This window comes from Leucoraja erinacea, chromosome 21, assembly GCF_028641065.1.
Source record: "Leucoraja erinacea ecotype New England chromosome 21, Leri_hhj_1, whole genome shotgun sequence".
Lineage (NCBI taxonomy): Eukaryota > Metazoa > Chordata > Chondrichthyes > Rajiformes > Rajidae > Leucoraja > Leucoraja erinaceus.
The window spans coordinates 18,396,100-18,422,423 of record NC_073397.1 but is presented as its reverse complement, the minus strand read 5'-3'; the positions used below and the strand labels follow the sequence as shown (position 1 = coordinate 18,422,423).

Here is a 26,324-nt window from a genome sequence, read left to right as displayed (position 1 = left end):
GAACACTGCAGTTGAAGAGAGATACAAAGTGCTGGAGATATCAGCGGGTCAGGCAGGAAAAGGATGAGTGACGTTTCGGGTCGGAACCCTTCTTCAGACCTGAAACGTCACCCACCCTTTTTCTCCAGAGATGCTGCCTGACCCACTGAGCTACTCCAGCACTGGTGTCTATCTTCGATATAAACCTGCAGTTCCTTTCTACACTGCACTGAGCTTTCTACATTCAAATCAATGGCCGATTTGCTGAAAAAGCATTCCACAGATAATCAAGAGTGGTAAAAATCTAAATTAATCTGTTGGAACAATGTCGTGAGTAGTCCAAACTCACAATAGACAATAGGTGCAGGAGAAGGCCATTCGGCCCTTCGAGCCAACACCGCCATTCAATGTGATCATGGCTGATCATCCACAATCCGTACCTTGTTCCCGCCCTCTCCCCATATCCCCCGACTCCGTTATAGGCTTGCTGTGGGCACGGTGTTAGCAGCTTGTGAAGGAGAGATGAATTTCAGACAGTAACGTTATCTGATATCTAGTGTTAAATTCCCCAGTCTCTCTATCGCTATGCATCCAAAGCAGCTGCTTCATGAGAGGAATTATACATACACAAATCCTTTTGTGAATTATGTCCTATATCCCACCTATCATAAAAACTGTCTGGTGCCTGATTTATCTTTGACTTTAGCCATTCTCGCTGTTCTTAAAGCTACAGCTGGAGGGACTGAACGAGACTGAATTTTGTAACGTCAGTAGAGGGAGCCATTTACCACCTGCGACACTGCTGCATGCTGAGCTTGCACTGGTGCCTTGCTGCATCCATTCAGGTGGACATTGGCAGTGTGCATATCTTCCAGGAATAGCACTCAGGGCTGTGGTTCCAGGGACTGAGTTAAGCCTCACTACAGAAGCTGGAGAATTAAAATGGCATTAATTAAATAAATCAACAATAAAAGTCTGCTCTGCCCGATCCATTTTACCCCTGCACCATCTACTCACGATGTGCGTACTTTGAACAAGTTCTGTTTTTCTCTTCAATCCATTTTACTTATCCACTGCAAAATCGCTTCAGGGTAAATCTACTTTGTAAAAGGTACACTAAGTGCTGCAGTAACTCAGCAGGACAGGCAGGCTACATCTCTGGAGAATATGGATAAGTGATGTTTTAGGTTGAGACCCTTTGTTTCTCCAGAGTTGCCTGCCTTGCTGATTTAAGGGCCTGTCCCACTTGGGCGTCATTTATGCGACAGGCCGGTAGTGACTGTCACGCGAACATTGTCTAGCAGTACGACAGTCGCGCATCAAGTGCTCTTGAGGGCCCTGCTTCTTTTGGGAGCCATTTGCGATATCGTTCGTACTTAGTCCGATCTCCGTGGCAAGGATTTTCCCAGTGAAAATCAAAGATACTCTGGTGAAATTTTTTCAAAATTCCGCGCACTTTATACCCGAGTGGTCACGTGGTGCGGCGCTGAAATGACGTGCCGACGGCGTCCATGGGTACGGACGGTGACGCATAATAATTAGCATAGGCAATGTTCGTGCGTCATCGTGTGTAACCATGCGTTACCACGCGCTATACATACGCCGTCAGTACGTCAGCTTAAGCCATCATTACGTCAGCGTGCGCAAGGGATACGTCATGCAGGAGGCGCGCGAGGATTTTGAGCACGGCAAAATCCTGGGGCGGCGCACGTTACCACGCGTCATTGCATATGCCACCACGCCTCACCATGCGCCATGCGTGCATCACGACGGGCCAGCTAATTCTTAGGATGTTGTGTAAATGACGCGCAAAAGACGCAGAAGTGGGACAGGCACTTAACTCTAGCACTTGGTGTCGTTTTATGTATTAACTAGCACCAGCAGTTCTTTGTTTTCCTCTTCGCTCCAAATCTGAAGGGTCCAGACCCAAAATGTCACCCAGCCATGTCCTGCATAGATGCTGCCTGACCTGCTGAATTACCCGAGCACTTTCTGTCTTTTTTTTCAGGGACATACAACTTAGAAACAGGCCTTTCAGCCCATCTAGCCTACACTGACCAACATGCTCCATCTACACTAGTCCCACCTGCCTAAGCTTGACCCATAACCCTCTAAACATATCCTATCCACTTACCTGTCCAAATGTCTCTTAAACGTAAGAGACATTTGAGTTACTCAGGCACTTTGTATTCTACTCCAGATTCCAGCAGCTGCAGTTCCTTGACATTCAATAATAAAAAGCTCTCAGATTGACTAATGTTCTTTATGGATGAAGTCTGCCTTGGTTAATCACCTGGGCTACACATGACTTCTGACCAACAGCACCAAGGCTGCTCTCTGAAACTGGCCAGCAAGCATCAAAAGTGTCGCCTCCTGCAAGACCATCTATATCACATAGATTGCCATGATTCAAGGTGAAGCTCAAAACCATCTTCTCACGGATTCAGAGGAATTGTCCACCAATGCAGGGCTTTTCAGTGTCTCTGAAGCCAAAAATGGGAATACAAAATTATTCCCAGGATTTTATACTGCAGCTGATTTGCTACTCAGTCATACAGCGTGGAAACAGGTCGTTCGGCCCAACGTGCCCCCACGGACCAACATGTCCCATCCACATTAGTCTCACCTGCCCGCGTTTGGCCCATATCCTTCTAAACCTATCCTGTCCATGTACCCGTCTAAATGTTTCTTAAACGTTGCCTAAACTACCTCCTCCAGCAGCTTGTTCCATACACCCACCATCCTTTGTGTAAAATAGTTACCCCTCAGGTTTATAAGTGATAGGAGCAGAATTAGGCCATTCGGCCCATCAAGTGTGCTCCGCCAATCAATCATGGCTGTTCCATCTCTCCCTCCTAACCCCATTCTCCTGCGTTGACCCCATAACCTCTGACACCCATACTAATCCGGCCTTAAAAATATCCACTGACTGCCTCCAGAGCCTTCTGTGGCAAAGAATTCCACAGATTCACCACCCTCTGACTAAAGAAATTCCTCCTCATCTTCCTAAAAGAACGTCCTTTCATTCTGAGCCTTTGACCTCTAGTCCTCGACTCTACCATTGGTAGCAACATCCTCTCCATCTCCCCCCCTCTGACCTCTGTAATACTGTGCTGGAAAAAGTAAAATGCTATAGAATACCATAAATATAATGCTATAAAGCACCATACACGTGGCACAATTAATTGTTCTTGCCTCATCAAATGATATAACATAATGGTACAATGGACAGCCCCATGGCGCAGCGGTAGAGTTGCTGCCTAACAGCGCCAGAGACCTGGGTTCGATCCCGACCACAGATACTGTCAGTGTTGGGTTTGCATGTTTTCTTGCCTCTTCTGTGTGGGTTTCCTCCGGGTGCTCTGGATTCTTCCCACATCCCCAAAACATGCGAATTTGTAGTTTAATTGGCTATAGTCATGTAGGTTTGTAGGTGAAGTGGCCTCTGTAAATTGCCTCTAGTGTGTAGGGAGTGGATGCAAATGTGGGATAACATAGAAATAGTATGAACAGATGATCGAATGAGGGGCCTATTTCCATGCTGTGTCTTTCAATCAATGAAGTGTCACAAAGCAAGACTGAAGTCCAAAACTGAAGATGCTTTAAACACCTACATTTTAATTGAGTAACACAACGATTGATAGCACAACATCACTGCAGGCAAAATCATTGATGGCAAAAGATATGAGAAATTAGCAAAGAAAACGAATATGGAAGACAAAAATGAGAAATGTTAATATTCGTCATCCCTGATCAACATCATGATACTCGACTTTCTCACCATCTGAGACTTCTGCTCCCAGTATTTAGATGGTGCTATCACCCTTGAATGACTATTCCACTCCAAATCTGGCATCTTTTCAGACCCTCACTTTAAAAAGCCATGAGCTCTGAAATCGCTCCCAAACCTGCGTTCCCACTGATTAATTCCATGGTTATTAGTTTCCTTTTCTAATGCAAATTTAAAAAAATGGTTACAATGGTACTTTATTTCTTGCAGTGAAATTCATTTTTGTACAGTTCAAGTATCACTATACATAACCACTTAGCCACATCTCAGATACAGTACAAGCTTATAGCAGTAGTGCACTGAGACAGTATACAGAGTCGCCAGTTTAGCGCCATTTTCAAGTCCTGGTTGTATGTGCAGGGTTTCTGCACTATTATTTTAATAGTTCCTGTGAAGCACCTTTAAGTGTTCAATCTTGACAAAGTTGCTACATTAATTCATGTTTAACTAATGTGTTGTTCCTGCAATTAAATTATATTTCCACATGGGGATTTTATCAGTTTATTATCATATACTCAAGCACAGTGAGGTATAGGTACAATTAATGCTGGACTAACATAGCGGGTCAGACAACATCTCTGAAGAAAAGGAATAGGTGACGTTTCAGGTCGAGACTCTTCTTCAGACTGAAAAAGGGTCTCGACTCCAAACCCTTCAGACTGAAGAAGGGTCCCGATTCGAAAGTCACCCATCCTTTTTCTTCAGAGATGCTGCCTGACCCGCTGTGTTACTCCAGCATTTTGTGTCTATCTTCGGTATATCTTTGGTGTCTATCACGGTATATCTTTGGTGTCTATCTTCCGATACTAAAACATAAATCCTACAAAAATGATACAAGATACCAAAAAGAAAGACTGCAAAATGTTTAATGCAATTAGAAAATTAGCCCATCGCAGTTTTCCATTATTGAGGAAAATTAGTGTTATGCAGGTCAGTTCAAGAACCTGTAGGAAAATAGCTGTTCCTGAACCTGATGGTGTGAGACTTCAGGCTTCTCTACCTCATGCCCGGCAGTAGCAACAAGAAGAGGGCATGGCCCAGATGGCGGAGATCCTTGGAGTTTGATGCCGCCTTCTTGAGGCAACGCCTCATGGAGAAGCTTTTGATGGCGGGGAGGGCTGTGCCCGTGATGGACAGGCACCACTCAACCAGGCGTTCGATTGCTCTCCTGTATGCTGCCTCATCGCCCCCTGTAATTCGGCCAACAGCAATGTCCGTTGTTGATGAATTTGGTTGGTGAATTAATAAATGCATTGGAGCTGCGCTTAGCTGCACAGCCATTGGCATAACGAGGATAGAGCACAGGGCTAACTGTGCAACCCTGAGGTGCAGCTGCATTAATGATGAGCGAGGGGAAGACGTCACTGAATGAGGAGTGCTGAATGCTGAGCTATAGGGTATGAACAGCAAGCGGACATGTGTAATCCCGTGATGCAGAATGGAGTAAGGTAGCATCTGCTGTTGAGGTGGTGAGCAAATCAAACCAGATCCAGGTCATTCTTGGAGCAGGAGTTGATTTATAACATAACCAAATTCTCTTTAGACTTCAGACTTTAGAGTTACAGCGTGGAAACATGCCCTTCAGCCCACCGAGTCCACGCCAACCAGCGATCACTCCGTACACGAATATTAACCTACACACCAAGGACAATTTCCAATTTTTCACCAAAGCCAATTAACCTATCCTTTTGGAGTGTTCTTCCCACATCCCAAAGATATGCCGGTTTGTAGGTTAATTGGCCTCTGTAAATTGTTCCGTAGAGTAGGGAGTGGGAACGTGAGATAACATAGAACCAATGAGATCGGCGTAGACTGGGTGGGTAGAAGGGCCTGCTTCCCCACTGTATCTATATACAAAATGGACTTTAAATTAATCCCACATCTCACTTCTTTGACCATAAATAACTCTGCAAGTTATGCTCTTTGAGCCTTAACCGAGTTAAAAATGCACCTCCCTCTAAGATTATATAATTCAAAGCACAGAAGGACATCAGTTGACCCACTGTGGTTGTTCCAGCTCTTGGGTAGTACTGGTATTTTGTCCCTACCCTGCATAGCCCGATCCACACGCAGTGAATCACAATGCCCTTGCTCCAGAAAGCAGCTGGCATGCTCCAGGTTCCGTTTGAGTCAGAAATACCGTGCTTATTAGTCATCATTTCTCAACCAGGTTTGGTGAGTGGATCTCAAACAAGAGGGGAGCCATCTGGCCAAAAAGGTTCCAGTTACAAAGACCGGTTGCATAGAGCTTGGCGGCATTTCCCTTGCAGACAGAAGGTTAAGTGATGATCTAATTGGGATGGTTAGGACTTGCAATTGGATGGAGATAAAATATTTCTTCTGGTGTGCAGGGGTTTGATCCAGGGCCCTGAACAAGGAAGGAAAAACCTTAAAATTAGAGCCAGCTGGACTGGACCCCTTCTCAAATATATTTGGAACACTTTCCAAAATAAAACTGGAGACTGCAGCTCACTAGGGATTTTCAGAAGTGAGATTGATAGACTTTTGTTAGGCAAGGGTATTAAGGAATCTAGGTGGATAGATGGTGTTAACATGTTATGGGTGGTGGAACTGGGTTAAGGGATTTTATAGGTCACTGCTGCTTCTAAAGAGCAATACACCATATAGACACATAAGCTCATAAGTCATAGGAGCAGAATTAGGCCATTCAGCTCATCGAATCAACCCCGCCATTCAATCATGGCTGACCTGTCTTTCCCAACCTCATTCTCTTGCCTTTTCCCCCATATCCCTTGACACCCTTACTAATCAAGAATCTGTCAATCTCTGTCTTAAAAATACCCAACGACATGGACTCCACAACCGTCTCTGGCAACGAATTCCACAGATTCATTGATTAAAGAAATTCCTCCTCATCTACTTTCTAAACGGCACTACCTTCAATGTTGAGGCTATGCTCTCTGGTCTTAGACTCTCCCACTAGTGGAAACATCTTCTCCACATCCACTCAATCCGGGCCTTTCACTATTCAGTTAGTTTCAATTAGATCCCTCCCTCATTCTTCTAAACTCCAGCGAGTACAGTCCCAGTGCTGTCAAATGCTCATCATACGTTACAAGGAAATGCGGATGCTGGTTTACCAGAAACAAAAATGCTGATTAACTTTGGTTACTTCTGGTAACCTGACATTCAGGTTTGAAGGTTAACTCATTTCTGTAAATTGGCCCTAGTGAGTAGGATGAGATAGAATAGAACTAGTATATTTGATGGTCAGTGTGGACTCAGTGGGGAAAAAGGGCCTGTTTCCACACTGTAGCTATAAATTCAACAGGTCCCACAGCACCTCTAGAGAACATGAATAGGTGACATTTCAGGTCGGGATCATTCTTCATCCTAACCCAGACTGAAGAAGGGTTCCGACCGAAACATCACCTATCCAATGTGCTGCCTGACTGGGTTTAGAGATACAGACTGGAAATAAGCTCTTCGATCCAGGCCAACCATCGATCACCCACACACTAGTCCCATGTCATTTAATTTTCGCATCCTCAACACTGGGGGCAATTTACAGATGCCAATTAACCTGCACGTCTTTGGAATGTGGGAGGAAACTGGATCACCCGGAGACAACCCACGCAGTCACAGGGAGAGCTAACAAACTCCGCACGCGTGGTCAGGATGGAACCCGGGTCTCTGGTGCTGCCAGGCAGCAACTCAGCAGCTCTACCGCTGTGTCACTGTGTCGCCACCACCCTGTGTGTTTTCCGCTCAAGATTCCAGCATCTGCAGTTCCTTATGTCTGCTATAAATCTGCTGTAACTGGATCATAAATACCCTGAAATATCCCTGGGGTTTACTGCCAAAAAAGCACAAGAGGGACCAGTGGAAATTCAATCGTGTTAACAATACAAAAATTCTGAATCATCTTACTCGATTACAGATTAATGAGAAAACAACATTTCAAAATAAACAAAAGGTTATTGCCAACGATTATATTCACACAGGAAAAGGCACCTGGAATTCCAGGGTTCTTCTCATAAAGTTATCCGAACCACCCGATTAGATTACACCTAGTAATCACTCCCAGCTATCCATTATTCCTCCACTAGTAATGTTTTTCCTTAAGTCACTCATCTCAACAACAATCACCAAGCCTGCTGTGCAAAAGCTCTGAAAAGAAACAGATTTTCCCCAATCATTCATTAAAGTGCATGGATGATATAAAAAAGGACACATGGGAGGGAGGAGGGAGGATTAAAAGGCAATCATAAGATCACTGCTAACAAGCAAAGACTGATGAAAACTCCCAACCTAACAGCCTCACCAGACTTGGAAAGTGAAGTTTTAACTCACTTGCAGGTGCATAGTTTAGAAGGATTTTTTTTTAAAAACACACTTGTGTATTGCAAGAGCGAAGTGGAAACGATTCAGAGAAGTTAAAAAAAAAATGCACTTAAGTAGTCACGGAGAGAAAATAAACAATTATGGCCCACTCAATCGTCCTTTACTGCTCCGTGGATTTGAAGGACTTTTAAAAACAGCAAGATCCAATCTCTTTGGAGAACGGGGCCTGATACTGTGGTGGAGCTGAAATAACACACTTAAGGTGAGCCCCATTAGATTAATGGCCATTTCTCTCATGTTAACTTAGCTCCCTTCCTGTTATTGCCAGACTCTAACACACTCTGGTACCTCCAATGACATCGCTACTCAGCGTTTCCATAAAATATCCACAATGCTGCAGTGGACAGAATAAAGAAATCCTTCATTCAGACCATCGCCCTCTGTAATTAATTACTTTATTTTTAAAAAAGAGGGTTCGCTGATGATAAGAGGCGTACAGTGGGTGCTCACTGTGTTTCTCTACATCACTGCAGCAACTAGACTTCAAAAGTACCTCACTGGCTGTAAAATGGTTTGCAACATCCAGGGATCACAAGCAGTACTACATTACTGTGCACCCTTCATTACACGGAGACACATCCTTTTATTGGAAAATAAACCAAATTCACGCCTTGGAGACCAAACACCTTTGGCAAGGTGGTGCTGCGGTCGTGTTGCTGCCGTACAGTGTCAGAGACCCGGGTTCAATCCTGACTACGGGCGCTGTCTGTAGGGGATTGTATATTCTCCCCGTGACACGCGTGGCTTTTCTCTGATTTCCTTCCACACTCCAAAGACGTGCAGGTTTGTAGGTTAATTTGCTTCGGTAAAATTGTAAATGATCTCTAGTGTGTTCGTGTAGGATAGTGTTACTTTGCGGGGATCGCTGGTCAATGCGGTCTTAGTGGGCAGAAGGGTCTGTTTCCGTACAGTATCTCAAACAAAAAAAAACTTTCTCCATCAGATCAACCAGCATATCTGGAAAACATGGATTGACAATGTTTCTGGTTGGGATCCTCCTTCTGAAATGTCACCTATCCACGTTCTCCAGAGATGCTGCCTAAACCACTGAGTTACTTCAGCACATTGGGTCTTTTGTTGTAAACCAGCATCTGCAGTTCCTTGTGTCTTCACCTTTTTCCATCTTTTCCTTTCCTGCCAATCCTTATCCTAGCCTCTCCGGAACAGCACAATTTATTTAGTTTGGTTTAAAATACAACATATAAAATAGACCCTTCAGCCCACCAAGTCCATGCCGACAATCGATCACCCTTTGACTAGTTTTATGCTATCCCCCTTTCACTCCCTACACACTCGGGGCAATTTTATAGAGGGCCAATTAACCTACAAACCCACACATCTTTGGGATGTGTGAGGAAACCAGAGCACCTGGAGGAAACCCTCGTGGTTACAGGGAAAACATGCAAATTCCAGCATTTGAGGTTCGCTTTGGACCAACATGTCATGTAATAATGATACAATGCAAACTCGGTCTCGGAAGTCGGCTATGGGAAGGGTTCTGCCGGCTCCGGCCAGGCTGGAGGGCCAGAGCCCCAGCTGCAGGGGGCAAATTCGAGCCGTTGACCGGCCGCGGAAGTCACGATGAGGTCGAGATCGGCCAGCTCACCCAAAACGAGCGTCGCATTTTTGGGGGGACCTACGGTGGGAGATTTCAAGTGTGCTCTCGATTTTTTTTTTGGATTGAAGGAGGTGCTGAACCACACAGTTGCCGGAGGAAAAAAAAAAAAAAAAATCAGTGGTGGACCTGTATTTAGGATGATTAGCAACAAAAAGTCTTTGAACACACTTAAAAAGAAACCGCAGTGGAGTCATTTCACCAGCTCAGTCCCCACCATTCACTTTCTCCCTGCGCTGTGTCATTCCCGAATAAATCACGTCAGTCATACAAAATGTTCTCACCCACAGCAGTCCACTCACTTGACATATTGCACAGCTTTAGCCTCATTAATCAGAGATTACGGGAGGGTGAGGTAATAAGGCCGACCATTTTCCTTTTTAAACTGCTGCCGTTTATTATGGTGACTGTCACAGGTTTCTCCTTGCATTAGCTGCTCTGCATGCTTAACGTATTGTGGCACTGATTAAAAGAAACACTCACACAGTGGTCAATTGTCACCAAAACACTCGACTGAAAATACTCCCTTTCTCAAAAAAAATGTTAAGTCAACAATTAAATTAAAAGGAAAACATTCAGAACCTTAATCAAAGCCATTAAAGCAACCACATCAAAACAAATCACTGCTGATTGACCAAAGATGTTTCATACAGTTTGGTATTTGGGCAAAGACTTGCTGTAGGAATTAGTGGTTATGGCACTGCCAGAGAATACTGCAAAGAGACCTTCATGGAGTTCACTTACTGCCTTATGAAGGGCTCTTTTGATGATCTAGGTTTGGCTAAAGTCGGTCATTGCTTGACTTTAGAGGGGGTTTGTGTTTCTGCCTCCGTCACAGTTCTTGCAAAACCCTTTGACTCTCCACTCCTTCCCCTCGACTTCCCATCCCAACTGTACCACCAAACTTGGCTATGGCTGTGTATACTTTTATAGATGTGGAGATTAACATTCAAACAACTTTACAAAGCTGTTTTGAGCAGCAATGTGTTTATCCTCGAGCCACATTTCATTACTCTTTGAATTAAAGGTGCTCAGATTTAGCAAAGTGACTATTAGCAGACATGCATGAAATACCCTTGTCTGTTTTGTTTACAGACAAGGTGATGACCTGTTGACTCGGGCACCTTGATTAAAATAATGGATGCGCAAATTTTATCCGGTAAACCAAGACTGCAGATCCACCCCCATCAATTAAACTCTTGAAGCTACTCCCTTGAAAGGGCGGCACAGTGGCAAAGCTACCGGACCCGAGATCGATCCTGTCTGCGGGTGCTGTCTGTACAGAGAGTTTGTATGTTCGCCCTGTGGCAACATTTAAGAAACATTTAGACAGGTACTTGGATAGGACAGGTTTAGCGGCCAAACGCGGGCAGGTAGGAAAGTTGGACAGAAGGGCCTGTATGGCTATGACTCTGCCACTTTTATCAAGCCTTTATCCCCATCTGTCCCATCTGCTCTCACATATGTTGGTCAAAATCAAAGATATCTTTGGTCAAAATTAGTCATGTAATGTTCCAGAGAGGCGCTTTGGTGTTACAATGTTAAGGCGTTATTGAAGCCTAACTTTGTTGTTCCTTCATGAATGAAAAGCCTATAATCACACAAACGAAGCGCTGGTGATATAATTATTATAGCTCTTCCATTTCCCAATGGCGAGCTTGCTTTAAATCTGTTCGGAACACCAGTGCCCAGAGGACCAAGATAAATAAAGAAATCCATTATTCCAAGGCAATTCCAGACATGAGAATTGTGACCAGATTATATGACTGAATGTTGCCTTTGGTTCGGCTCCAGTTTTCCAAATAAGACTGGGGTCAGAATAGTCAGGGTAACAAGTGACTAGTCATTGACAATATCAAGCAAGGAAAAATCGAACCAATTTACAAGCGCCGTGGCACAGTCTGAAAAAAAACTCTCCGATAGATTGTGTCACAATGCCAGAATAACCTGGGGTTGAACACTGCCCATTCACTTTTGTAGTTTGTGTTAAAATAAACCCCAGTCTCATTCCCTCGCGCTCTTCCTATGATGGAAACTCGGCTGCTCAGTGCCAGCGCCACCTGGATCTGAAGTACAGATGAAAGTGGACAGAAGTGGGTAGCAGCTGTGCGTTCCCTGGCACGGGTGAATACTGGGCGCAGATGGCGCTGGTCGACCTGGCCGGCTGCACACTCAACCCTGCCAGTTTATTCAGCTGCTGGCATAGCCACACAGAAGCTCCAATCGACCAGGCAACGGTTTGAATGGGAAAGGAAAACACTTAACATTAATCAGAAAAGGGAAAGTAGAATACAAAAGTAGTCTACAGAGTTACATAAAGGTAGGGCAGCACAGTAGCGCAGTGGTGGGGCTGCTGCCTTACAGCACAAGAGACCCCATTTCAATCCTGACTACGGGTGCTGTCTGTACAAAGTCTGTACGTGCTCCCTGTGACTGCGTGAGTTTGCTCCGGGTGCTCCAGTTTCCTCCCCCACTCCAAAGACATACAGGTTTGTAAGTTAATTGACTTTGGTACAATTATAAATTGTCCCAAATGTGTGGGCTCGTGCTCGTGTACGGGGTGATCGCTGGTCGGTGTGCAGACTCGGTGTTTCCATGCTGTGTCTATAAACTAAACTAAATCCTGTTCTCGCACTACCTCCAAGACTCCTTCGTAGAACACAAGGTGCAGAAGTAACTCTCTGGAGGACATGGGTAGGTGACGTTTCAGGTTGGGACCCTTCTTGAGATTGATTGTGGTGAGGTTGGGAAAGGGGGAGAAAGCTGGAAGAGAGGAGTGGGCCGGACAACGCCTGATGAATAATAGGTGGAAAAAGGACACAAATTGATGAAGTAGCTCAGCATGTCAGGCAGCATCTCTAGAGGACATGGATTGGTGACATTTTGTGTCGGAACCCTTCTTCAGACTGATTGTAGTGGGGGGGGGGGGGGGGAAAGCAGGGGTGGCCAGGACCATCCCTCCTCTTTCATGCTCTTACTTCGCGGCATCTCAGATGAGAACCAAAGGGCACAGCCTAAGAATAAAAGGACGTAACTTTAGAATGGAGTGGAAGAGGAATTTATTTAGCCAGTGGGTGGTGCATTGGTGGAATTCATTGCCACAGAGGGCTGTGGAGGCTGTCAATTAGGTATTTTTAAAGTGGATAATGACAGGATCATGATTAATAAGGGTGTCAAAGGTTAATCGGGATCAAACCCGGTTCTCTGGCGCCTTGAGGCAGCAGCTCAACACCGCATCGCCCCACTGTCATTGTATTAGGCTCTTTACAACTTCATTCTTGAAGACGGGCTTACTCACCAGACATGAAGCTGTGCAACAAGGAACCAGGAGTTCAAAGTGTCAGGCAAATTGCATCCTGCATTCAACAGAAACACATACATTTCAGTGTTATTAACATATAACAGTTGACAGTTTCTTCCCAGCTGTTATCAGGCAACTGAACCATCCTACCACCAATTAGAGAGTGGTCCTGACCAATCATTTACCTCATTGAAGCCCCTCGGACTATCATTAATCGGAAATTTACTGGACTTTATCTTGCACTAAACATTATATCTTTATTCCTGTATCTGTACACTGTGAACGGCTTGATTGTAATCATAAATAGTCTTTCCATTGACTGGATGGCATGCAACCTCAGTACATGTGACAATAAACTAAACCAAAATATAATATAAAACACAGAAAAACGCAATTTTGAGTTACATCCTGCCCAAAACAGAAAAAAAAGATCCTACTCAAGAACGACAAAAGACTACTGCCGATCTGTGAGAAGTTCGAAATGAGTGTTCCCTGATTCCAGTTCATAGTTCGAGAAAGGAGACTTTGACGTAATTTGTTTTTTTGATACACGGCATGGAAATAGACCCTTTGACCCATCGAGTCCATGCCGACCATCGATCACCTGTTCACACTAGTTCTATATTATCCCACTTTCTCTCCCACTCCCTACCCTGAACCAGCAGCTCTACCAGCTGCGCCACTGCGCCACCCTAATTAATACCCTTTTTGATGCAGGCAGAACATATGGAAGAACATTCAGACTTCTGCATGTTCTTCCATACGGTTTAGTACAGTCCCGATTTTCCAATTTACTTCATTGTGGATACTTGGCTTCTTTTCTTGAACACATACTACAATTATGAACTATATTCTGCACTCTGGTATTGGTCTCTTTGCTTTACCCGTTGTACTTGTATGGGTTGATTGAATTCATATAGTATCATCTGATTTGATTGGACAGCACACAGAAACAAAAGCTTTTTACTATATCTCAGTATAGGTGACAATAATAAACCAATTCACACAACAAGATGGGTCCCTTAGAGAAATAAATCAGTCATAGTCACACAGCATGGAAACAGGCCCGTCGGCCCAACTTGTCCACACCGACCAATATGCAGTCTATACTAGTTCCACCTGCCTGCGATTGGCCCATATCCCTCCAAACCTATTCTATCCATGTACCAAAGGTAGACAAAAGTGCTGGAGAAACTCAGCGGTTGCGACAGTATCTATGGAGCGAAGGAAATAGGCAACGTTTCGGGCCGAAACCCTTCTTCTCCTCCCTCCGAAAGTATGCCTACTTTGAAGAAGTTCGCCTCCTCCCTCCGAATATCTCCTCAAGCTATCCATGTACCAGTCCAAAATGTTTCTTAAACATTGTGACAGTACCTCCCTCAACTACCTCCTCTGGCAGCTCGTTCCATTCATCAACCACCCATTGTGTAAAAATTGCCTATTAAATCTTTCCCCCCTTCACCTTAAGCCTTTGTCCTCTGGTTCTCGACTCCATTATTTCTTGTTTTCCTGTTGTAACTCTAAACTAATCAAAATAACTATTTTTATACACCTCTATAAGATCATCCCTGATATTCCTGCACTCTGAGGAATAAAGTACTTGCTTGCTCAACCTCTCAATATAGCTCAGGCCCTCGAGTCCTGGCAACATCCTCGTAAATCTTCTCTGCACCCAGCTTATTTATGTATAAAGCTCCTGTGCAAGGACAGGGTGCGATCCCTACCAAGGTCTAATAGCCTTCCCATGGCTACTGCAGAGCAATTTGGCCACAGAAGCCAAGGGGCGTAAGGTTGGAGACATCAATGGGCAGAGTGGCAGGACAAACGCAATCATTTTAAAACCACAGGAAGGCGAATAGAACATAAAGTTAACCTTCTGAATCAATGAAAACTCAAACAGAGATATCTCTTGGGTTATTAAAAAAAAACTGTGATTTTTCAGGAAGTACAAATGAAAGAAAATATTATGCAGAAATGGAGAAATTAATTAGTAAAGAAGTCATGTGGGGTCACAGAACTGCGCAACCTGTCGACACCAAGCCAATTTTCTACTTCGTACTAACACTGCCTTGCTTTCATTTGGCCTACGTTAGTTAATTCTAGTCAAAGAAAGGTGTGTTTCATCACGGAGACCATGTAAGGACACTGGAATTGGAAAGTTCAATGAAGAGGAGGTGCCCCTAAAACTGTCACTCTTAATATTCCCGTCAATAGCTCTAGGCATTTATCCAGAGTCGACGTAGGTGCCAACTTTAATCCCCTGCTCCGTTCTCACTTAGACCTCGAATTAGAGGGCGTAGCATGCCAGCAGTTAGTTAGGCTTGTTCTCCTTGAAGCAAAATAAGGTTGAGAGGTGATGTGAATGAAGTGCATAAGATTGTGACTGACAAAAGTGGCAAACAAAACAAATGACAAACAAAAAGATATTGGAGAGCGAATGGGAGAAACACATTGTTTTGATGTTGAGAGTGGCTCTACTCTGGAGCTCACTGCTAAAAGATAGTGGAGTCAAAAAGGGCTTTTAAAGGAGAGGCACACAGGCACTTGGAGCGGTTAAACTAAATTTATAAGACCAGGGCAATTAAATGACCGAAGAAGGGAAATAAAAGAGACAGAGTGCTGGAGTAACTCAACAGATCAGGCAACATCTCTGGGGAACATGGATAGGTGACATTTCAGGTTGGAACCATTCTACAGACCTCCGAGTCGTAACACAGCAGGAATCAGAGAGGGGGAGCGATGAGAGAGAGTGCCACAGAACCCCTGTCGGAAAAAGGAGAAGAACTTCTTGAAAGTAGGCACACCTTCAGGAGATTTCGCAGTGGAGCAGTCAAAATGTAGAAATGAGGAATGTAGATGCTGGTTTACAAAAAAAAGACAAAGTGCTGGAGTTACTCAGCAGGTCAGGCAGCATCCCTGGAGAACGTGGGTGGGTAACGTTTTGGGTCAGGACCCTTCTTTAGTGAACTATTCCTGTACTACTGCAGAATCCCTCGGCTAATGAGGTGAAAAAATGACTTGGAGCTCGTAACAGTAGCCAGTTTATCTCCTGCCCCTTGTTAGAAATGGTCGTGAGGTAGATCAGAAGTCAAGTCACGTAGTCTATTTACTGACACGATATTCAGACTCACTATTAATCAAGGCAGTGTAGCAAGGAACTGCAGGTGCTGATTTACACCAAACATAGACACAAAATGCTGGAGAAACTCAGCGTGTCAGGCAGTATCTCTGGAGAAAAGGAATAGGTGACATTTTGGATCGAGTCCTTTCTTCAGACTCAAGGCTATTTGGCTGTGACATAAGGATGTCCACTAACACCTCCTAAATGTACATCCCGATAAGTCAACGTCTTTGAGGAGTGAGGTGATTAACAGGGAGAGAGGTGCAATCCACTTCTTGGTATTGATTTATATTATATAAATAATAGTTTTAAAATTGTTGAAGTTTAACTTTAGACTTTAGGGATACAGCATGGAAATAGCCCCTGTGGCTTGTCAAATCCATGCCGGCCAGCCACCAGGCCATACGCTAGCACTATCCTTAGGGGCAATTTACAGAAGTCAATTGACATACTGACCTACACGTCCTCGGAGTGTGGGAGGAAACCGAAGCACCCACGTTCACAAGGAGAACATACAAACTCCCTACAGACAGCACCCGTAGTCAGTATTAAGCCAGGACTCTAGCACTGTAAGGCAGCAGCTTTACCACTGCGTCACTGCTTTTGCTGGCTATTTCACATGTTGAATCCTTTGTTTTGTGTTTCAGCTGCCTCTAACTGCTGCTATTTAAAGCAATTACCGGTATCTTGATAATGTTGGGCTGCATCCCATCATAGATATCCCCTCTACCTCGTCCTCTCTACTACTTAAAACATGTCCGTTCTCCCAATTCTGAAGACAGGGTGTTGACTTGGGATAACTCTCCAGAGAGGCTAAGAAGTGCTGAAGTCAGTGCTGAAGAGGCTAAGTCAGTCTGAAGAAGGGTTTCGACCGGAAAAGTTGCCTATTTCCTTCGCTCCATAGATGCTGCCTTACCCGCTGAGTTTCTCCAGCATTTCTGTCTATCTCCAGAGAGGCTACTTGTCTGACCATGCATTGAACAATTCCTGTGTTTATAACACCTTTTATAGGATAGGGAGAAAGGTGCTTGGGCTCAGTGAGAAGAAATCAAATACAATTTAGTTATCAATTCCTAATTTTTAAGCTTCAAAATGATTTTTTAAAATTTTTTTTTTAAAAGGACCCAGAAATGTGCTCAAGCATAAAACCGAGGACTGTGAGATCTGCATGCAACCCAAACTCTTTATTTCCTGACAAGTCTCTCATCTCTGTGCATGCCGGAAATCTAACCCCTACTCCCTTGCCTCCATCCCCTTTCCCTAACCCAGTGTCCCCCACAAATGTGCTCCATAGGTGGCCCAGCCAGTAGAGCTGCTGCTTCACAGTGCCAGAGAAACAAGGAACAGCAGACACTGGTTTACAAAATAAGTCAGTGCGCTGGAGTTGCTCAACAGGTCAAGCAGCATCTCAAGAGAACGTGGATAGGCTACGATTCAGTCTGATGAAAGGTCCCGGCCCGAAACGTCACCTATCCATGTTCTCCTGAGATGCTGCTTTACCTGCTGAGCAACTCCAGCATCCTGTGTCTGTCAGGGACTTGGATTCGATCATGACCCCGGTTGCTGACAATGTGGAGTTTGCACATGCTACTTGTGACCACGTGGGTTTCCTCTGTGTACACTGGTTTCCTCCCAAAGATGCATGGATTTATCGGTTAATTGGACTATTGCCCCTGGTGTGTAGGGAGTGGATGAGAATGTGGATGTGGGATCGCATAGAATTATCGTGAACGGGTGGTTGATGGTCGACGTGGACAGTGGACCGAAAGGTGCGTTTCCATCTGATGCTAAACTAATCTAAACCCTTCCCTCACGCTACCTACAAGGCTCTTTTATAGAACAGAAGATGCTGGAGTAACTCAGCGGGTCAGGCAGCATCTCTAGTGGACATAGATAGGTGATGTTTCGGGTCGGAATCAGTCAGACTGATGGCGTGGGGTGGGTAGGGGGGAGAAAGCTGGAAGAGGGGAAGGAGCAAGACAAAACCTTGGTGAGTGATAGCTGAATAAAGGACACAAAGTGATCGAGTAAGTCAGTGGGTCAGGCAGTATCTCTAGAAGACATGGATAGGTGACATTTCCGGTCAGATCCTTTCTTCAGACGGATTGTAGTGGGGGAGAGAAAGCTGGAAGAGAGGTGGGTAGGATCATCCCACCTCTTTCTATCTCTCTCTCTATCTCTCTCACACTTCTCTGCTTGTACGGCATTAAGATGAAGATCGGACGGCACAGCCTCAGAATAAAAGGACGTAGCTTTAGAATGGAGAAGATTTTCTTTAGCTAGGGGGTGGTGAATCTGTGGAATTCATTGCCACAGACGGCAGTGGAGGCAAATGCATTGGGTGTTTTTGAAGCGGAGACCAACAGGTTTGTGATAGGTAAGGGTATCAAAGGTTATGAGAGGAAGGCAGATAAATGTGTTTGAGAGGGAAAGATAGATCAGCCGTGAATAAAGGGGACTTGATAGGCCGAATTCTGCTCCTATGACTTGTGGAGCCAACTTGAATCCAAGTGGTTTATGAGTGGGTTGTCCCTGATCCAAACCCAGCTAGAAAGACTGGCCACGTCAGGACTGAGTCAGGGAACCCAGCTCTGAAAGGAGCTTATTCCCAAATGCATCATATGGACACAGACTTTAAAAACTGACAGTTAACAGTAGCCAAACGACATGAAAGAGTTCTACATCCACAACCTAAATTCACAGGAGTCCCACCAAATGCTTTCCATGTTACAAAGTAACTCCAAAAAAGGAAGAAAAAGTTTAAGTGACTTTTCCTGACCTTATTTTCATTGCTTGCTTGGCTGCAATGCAGTTCTCCACTGGAATTCTATCTCGCAAGAAATTTTAGGAACAGGAAAAGGTGATTAGCCCAACAGGCTAGTGCTCTTTCCATGAATCAACCCCACTGATCAGACCTCTGACTGGATGCCACAATGCTTCCCTACTCCGAAACAAGCCGTGTGGCTCTTCATCTGGCTTCAGAACATGCAAACACCATACAATCAGCGCAGGAGATCAAATAATCATACCAGCACCGAAAGTGGCCCATTGCCCCGACATGCCGACCTGGATGCCCCATGTAACCTGGATCAATGGAGCTTTAAAGCAACAGCTCTACTAGATGTACCGCTGGTTCACATTCCCATCCAAACCCCACATCAGTCTGAAGAAGGGTCTCAACCTAAAATATCACCTGTTCATTCTCTCCACAGATGTTGTGTGACCCGCTGAGTTCCTCCAGCACTTCCTAGGCTCGTATTCACTTACCTCTGAATTATTTTATTTAGTTACTGAATTAGTTCAGTTTAATGATCCGTGCGCTTGGATTACTAGCCGCATACTGCCTCTAGCTTTAAGTTTACTAATATTATGTGAACTGAGAAAAGTTTTGTTTTGCAATGCTAACCAAACAGATCAGACACACTATACATGAACACAATCGAGCCAAACTCAAGTGCAATAAATAGAGCAAAGGGAAACATACAGAGTTGCAAATATCAATCGCAGCTTTGTAGTGTATTCGTTCCAGAGTCTAATGTCCACAATGGGGTGGAGGTGAATCGGACAATATCCTAAGTATTGGAAGGACCATTCATGGCTATTCCCGAGTCTGGTGGTGCACGCTTTCAAGCTTCTGTCTGTACTTTCTGCTGGATGGGAGCAGGGAGAAGGAGGAATGACCAGGGTGAGAAAAGTCTTTGAATATGTTGGCTGCTTTTCCAAAGCAACGTGAAGTGTAGGTGGAGTCGATGGTGGGAAGTCTGGTCTATGCTTTCAACATTTGGAGAAGACTCCTACCTCTCCTTTTAATCTGGAAAGCAGCTGAGATCCTACTTGCCTACATCCATATGTCGACTTCAGTCTTTCACTTAATTTATTAATGTCTCAGTGCTTTTAAGCTACCATCTTATTGCAAAAGGCAAGAAACCATTGTAACAGTAGACTTAATTTTAGCATTACACCTTAGACTGCCTAACACTGGTAGAGTAGAGGGATCTAGGAGTGCAGGTACATAGTTCCTTGATGTTAAACCCCGCAGGCCGTTGTTGGAGCATTGATCCCAGGCAAGGAATCAGCTCCAATGGTAAATCCACGGCCCGCGATGGGGCTCAAAGTCAGTCCGGAGCAAGGCCTCCAGCTCAACATCATGGAGCTGGCGTCCTTTGCTCGGGACTGACTGAGCACCACTGAGGGGACGTGGACTTACCATCGGTGTCGATCTCTTGTCTGGGATCGATGCTCCAAACGCGGCCTGCGGATTTCACCATCGAGGAGTTCGCAGTCTCGGGTAGAGACCGATGACGGGAAGCTCCAAACGACGCAGAAGGTTTCGACCAGCCCTGACCCGGGGTCCGATCGCCCGGCGCGGGGAGCTGAGATACCCCGGTACAGAAACTTGATCGCCCCGACCTGAGGGCCCGACCACCGGCAACGGGAGCCAAGATCGCTCCGTCAATGGAAGGCTCGAGGCCTCTAACCACGGGAGAACAAAGAAGGGAAGAGACTGAACTTTATTTTGCCTTCCGTCACAGTGAGGAATGTGGAGGAGTCACTGTGGTGGATGTTCATGTTAAAACGTATTTTGTGTGTTTTGTTGCTTTTTATTGGTACGACTGGATGGCAAATCAAATTCCTCGTATGTTGCAAAACATACTTGCCTAATAAAATATGATTATGATTATGTACTATTGTTACATTTAAGAGCCATTTGGACTAGTACATGGATAAGATTAGAGGGTTACGGGGCAGACACGGGCACATGGTGCTAGTATAGATGGCCGGCGTGGGCTAGTCGGGCTGAAGGGCCTGTTTCCACGCTGTATGACTCTATGATACTGATGCAATGAGATATAACTTTGGGTTCAACAAAATGCAAATCTTAAGCAAGCATTAAGTACAGCTGAGTTTGATATACTGCAGAGCTCCATGACTGTACGTACTTTCAAAGAGTTCTTCATAGTCGGTTTTCTCCACACAGCAAGTGTACATGCGCAGGCCAGCAATCTTAATTTTCTACAGAAAGAATAAAGGAATGTTGACACAGATAAAACCGAGAGGGGAAGAAGCCCTAGATGTCAGCTGTTGTCATTTTACATGCAGTCCACAGGAAATGAGTCATATTTAACCCAATAAACTGAACCCAAAGATTTTCTATAGTTAGAAACAAGGAACTGCGGATCCTGGTTAATACACAAAAGGACACATAGTACTGGAGTAATTCAGCAAGTCAGGCAGCATCTTAGCTTAGTGGTAGAGTATGGAAAGAGGCCCTTGGGCACACTGAGTACACACCGATCAGCCATATACTAGTCCTATTCATCAGGGACAATTTACAGAAACCAATTAACCTACAAACACGTACGTCTTTGGAATGTGGGAGGAAACTGGAGCACCTGGAGAAAACATACATGGTCATAAGGAGAATGTACAAACTCCGTACAGTCAGGATCGAACCCGGGTTGCTGACGCTGTGGGGCAGCAACTCTACCGCTGCGCCACTGTGCCGCGGGATCTTGGAAGAATTTGGATAGGTAACTTTTCGGGTTGAGACCCTTCTTCGGACCCTAACCTATTTTTTACTTCCTTTGCCACTCGTTCTCCTGGGGCACCTTTGAGAGGGGAGAAGTATATATACGTTAAGCTCCCATTGTCAGGAAACAGGGAACTGCCAATGTTGGTGGCTGAACAAGGGTCCTGGCCTAACAGAAACCTATCCATGTTTTCCAGAGATGCCGCTTTAACCCGAGTTACTCCAGGACTTTGTTCCCCATTGTCAGAACCCTGACAATGTTCAGGCGGCCACAAAATGCTGGAGTAACTCAGCAGGACAGGCAGCATCGCTGGAGAGAAGGAATGGGTGATGTTTCGGGTCGAGACCCTTCTTCAGACTGATGTCAGGGGAGGGGGCGGGACAATGATAGCATGTAGTCGGAGACAGTAAGACTGGTGGGAGAACTGGGAAGGGGAAGGGGATAGAGAGAGAGGGAAAGCAAGGGCTGTCTGAAGTAAGAGAAGTCAATGTTCATACCGCTGGGGTGTAAACTACCCAAGCAAAATATGAGGTGCTGCACCTCCAATTTGCGCTGGGCCTCACTCTGACAATGGAGGAGGCCTAGGACAGAAAGGTCAGGTTGGTAATGGGAGGGGGAGTTGAAGTGCTGAGCCACCGGGAGATCGGGTAGGTTAAGATGGACTGAGCGGAGGTGTTCCAAGATAGACAAAAGGAGGATGGGTATAAACTGTACAGAGAAAGTAGAGTTAAGATGATACAAAATGGTGGAGTAACTCTGCGGGTCAGGCAGCATTTCTGGAGAAACTCAGCGGGATAGGCAGCATCTCTGAAGTTTCGGGTCGAGACCCTTCTTCAGACTGCTTCTAGCGATGGGTCTCAACCCAAAAAATCCATTCCTTCTCTCCAGAGATGCTGCTTGTCCTGCTGGGTTACGTCGGCATTTTGTGTCTAACTTCGGGTTAAACCAGCACCTGCAGTTCCTTCCTGAGCATTTCTGGAGAACATGGATAGGTGACATTACAGGTCAGAATCCTTCAGACCCAAAACGTCAATTATTTTTCTCTAGAGATGCCGCCTGACCTGCTGAATTACTCCAGAACTTTGTCTATCTCTGATATAAACCAGCATATGCAGTTCCTTCTTACACAAGTAGAATTAAAACATCATGTGGCGTTATTGGCCCAACTTTGCTCTTCTTGGATGTGATATTTTATGTACATTGAACATAAAATTGAAATAGGTAACAGATGATCAGTGGAGATGCCCATGGGCGATTATAAGCCAGTAATTAAATAACAAAGAGAGATTTTGCCAACCAGTGTTTTATTCTTTGGTACCTTGAAGGTCAAGTGGCAATTTGGTTCTGTTGGCAATGCTGGTGTTATGACCCAACCCTAATTGTCCCGTGAACTACACGACTTGTAGGCATTAGACAATAGGTGCAGGAGTAGGCCATTCGGCCGTTCAAGCCAGCAATGTGATGGCTTGATCAGTCATGGCTGATCATCCACAAGCAGTACCCCATTCCTACCTTCTCCCCATATCCCCTGACTCCGCTAACTTTAAGAGCCTTCTCTTTTGTAAGTATCCAGAGAACCAGCCTACACCGCCCCCTGAGGCAGAGAATTCCACACTCATAACTCTCAGTTTCTAAGCTTTCTCACAGGGCAGTCTGCACAGATGGGTCTGGATCACATCAGTCTGATGCTCCCTGACCCGCAGTGTTCTTCCAGGAGTTTGTTTTTCATTGTAAGACTTTTGTTGTTCTGTTTCGGGACAAATGACAATAAAATACTCTTGACTCTTGTGGAAGAAGGAACTGCAGTTGCTCCAAAGACAAAGCACCAAAGATTGACACAAAATGTCAGAGTAACTCAGCAGGTCGTGCAGCATCTCTGGAGAAAAGGAAAGATGACGTTTCTGATCGAGACCCTTCTTCAGGCTGAGAGTGAGGGGCGAGGGAAAATAGAGGTATGAAAAGGTACAGAACAAATCAGAGCCAGCACCGATGATGCAGGAAAGGTGGAGCCCACAACGGTCCATTGTTCGCTGTGGAAGAGGTCATCTGTTGATGGCCCTGATTTGTTCTGGCTTTTTTCACCCCCAGTTTATTTTCCTACCCTACCCCCCCCCCCCCCCCACCCCCCCCCTACTTTTCTGTCTGAAGAAGGGTTCTAACGCAAAACATCACATATTATTTTTCTCCAGTGATGCTGCTTGACCCGCTGAGTTACTCCAGCATTTTGCGTCTGTTCTAATTTCTTGTGTTCTTGAGTTAAAAATCAAAAAAAAAAGGAATTACACGGTCATTGTCATACCCGTGGTGAATATTTCCTGCACTACCGTAGAAGGGCTTCAGTGGCTGTAACTTGCTTTGGAATTCCCCAAAGTCACAACAGCAGTGAACGCCTGTCTGCCTTTGGTAAATGAGTGCCATTGATCGTTGACTAGAATGGAATCATTGATGCGAGGTTTTCCAAGAGAGGGTTGATGCAAGATAAAGTCACAAAGGGCATTCTGCATCTAGCCAGAAGAACAAGATCACGATTCACACCATGCTCAGATCAGATGCTGATTGTAAAAATGAAACGAGGAAGATCGATCAGTAGAAAGTAGGAACTGCAGATGCTGAATTACAAAAAAGGACACAATAGGTGACATCCCAGGTCGGGACCAGATCCGAGACATTACCTATTCACGTTCCCCAGTTGTTTGTACGTTAATTGGCTTCTGTAAAACTGTAAATTGTCCCTAGTTTGTAGGATAGTGCTAACTATCGCTGGTCGGAGTAGACTTGGTGGGCCAAAGGGCCCGTTTCCACACTGTGTATCTAAAGTCTAAAGATGTTGCCTGACCCGCTGAGTTACTATGTGCCTTTTTTTAGCTATAGAGTCCACTGCGTTTACCTGCAGAGAAAGTTCACCCCCTCCCCACTCATCGGCACCATTGCAAAATTAAAGCAGTACCCATTTGCTGTACTTCAGAGGTCCCGTGAATCCAAGTGCTTCGACCAGTTTAGTGAAGGTACCCACTTGTTCCTCCGCAGGCTGAGCTGTGACTTTCACATTGTAAAACTGTTAAAGATAAAACAGACATGTCAGTGACGAGTCACCGGACCATCATTATTTACCCAAGCTTGAACACAAATGCCAAGGACAACAATAAATTAACCTGGATAAACAAAGAACTGCAGATGCTGATTTACAAAATGTAACCATTGTGCTTTTAAGACTTTAGAGATACAGCGCGGAAACAGGCCCTTCGGCGCACTGAGTCCACGCCGATCAGTGGTTACCCCGTACACTAGCACTATGCTGTACACTAGGGACAATTTAGTTTTTTTACTGAAGCCAATTAACCCAAAACCTGTACGTCTTTGGAGTGTGGGAGGAAACCGGAGCACACGGGGAAAACCTACACAGTCACAAGGAGAACATACAAACTCCGTACAGACAGAACTCGTAGTCAGAATCTAACCCAGGTAGATGATGTGTTAGTTTGTAGGTTAATTGGCCCTCTGTAAATTGTCCCGCCTGTGCAGGGAGTTGATTAAAAAAAGTGGGATAATGTAGAACCAGTGTGAATGGCCGATCAATAGTCAGCATGGAGTCAGTGGGCCAAAGGGCCTGTTCCCATGCTGTATCTTAAACTAAACTAAGTAACCTGCATTTATATTTAATAGGAACCAGAGGGGCAAATATTTCAAACACAAAAAGTGATGGGTATATGGAACGAGCTGCCAGAGAAGATAACTGTGGCTGGTACTATTACAGCATTTAAAAGACATTTGAACAGCTACATGAATAAGAAATGGTTTAAAGAGATATGGACCAAACGCGGACCAAGTAACAGGACACCAGGTTGAGGGGAGACCCGATGGAAGTATTTTAAATTATGAGAGTCATGGATATGATAGACAGTCAGAACCTTTTTCACCCGGATGGAAATGTCAAAGACAGTGATGCAGTGCTGAGGTTTTATAAGGCACCAGTCAGACCACCTTTGGATCATTGCAAGCAGTTTTCGGTCCCATATCTGAGGAAGGATGTGCTGGCTTTGGAGAGGGTCCAGAGAAGGTTTACAAGAATGATTCCAGGGATGATTAGATTAACATATGATGAGCGTTTGATGGCACTGGGCATGATACTCGCTGGAGTTTAGAAAGATATGTGGGGACCTCACTGAAACTTACTAAATAGTGAAAGGCTTGGATAGAATGGACGTGGAGATGTTTCCACTAGTGGGAGAGTTTAGGACCAGATGCCATAGCCTCAGAATAAAATGACGTATGTTTAGAAAGCACATAAGGAGGAATTTCTTTAATCAGAGGGTGGTGTATCTGTGGAATTCATTGCCGCGTACAGCTGTGGAGGCCAAATCATTGCCCATTTTTAAGGTTGAGATTGACAGATTCTTGATTAGGTGGGGTGTCAAGTGTTATGGTAGAAGGCAGGAGAATGGGGTTGAGAGGGATAGATAGATCAGCCATGATTTAATGATGGAGTAGACTCTATGGGCTGAATGTCCTACTTCTGCACCTATTACATTAAAAAAAACGAGGATTTATGGTGAGAGGGGAAATGTGGTGAGTGCCTGGAAAGAGCTGTCAGGGGTGGTGGTGGAGGCAGATACAACAGTGGC

At 44.9% G+C, this 26,324-nt stretch overlaps 1 protein-coding gene across 1 annotated transcript in view; it reads right to left on the bottom strand.

The window, feature by feature from the left end:
* LOC129707587 (ubiquinol-cytochrome-c reductase complex assembly factor 1) overlaps positions 1-26,324 on the bottom strand; it is a 91,142-nt gene that overhangs the window by 39,134 nt on the left and 25,684 nt on the right. Inside the window, exons 3-5 of the mRNA XM_055652734.1 lie at positions 24,650-24,757; positions 21,112-21,184; positions 13,048-13,105 (exon numbers count right to left, since the gene is read on the bottom strand). Coding sequence (XP_055508709.1) covers positions 13,048-13,105; positions 21,112-21,184; positions 24,650-24,757 — 239 coding nt within the window. The remainder of the gene's footprint in view (positions 1-13,047; positions 13,106-21,111; positions 21,185-24,649; positions 24,758-26,324) is intronic.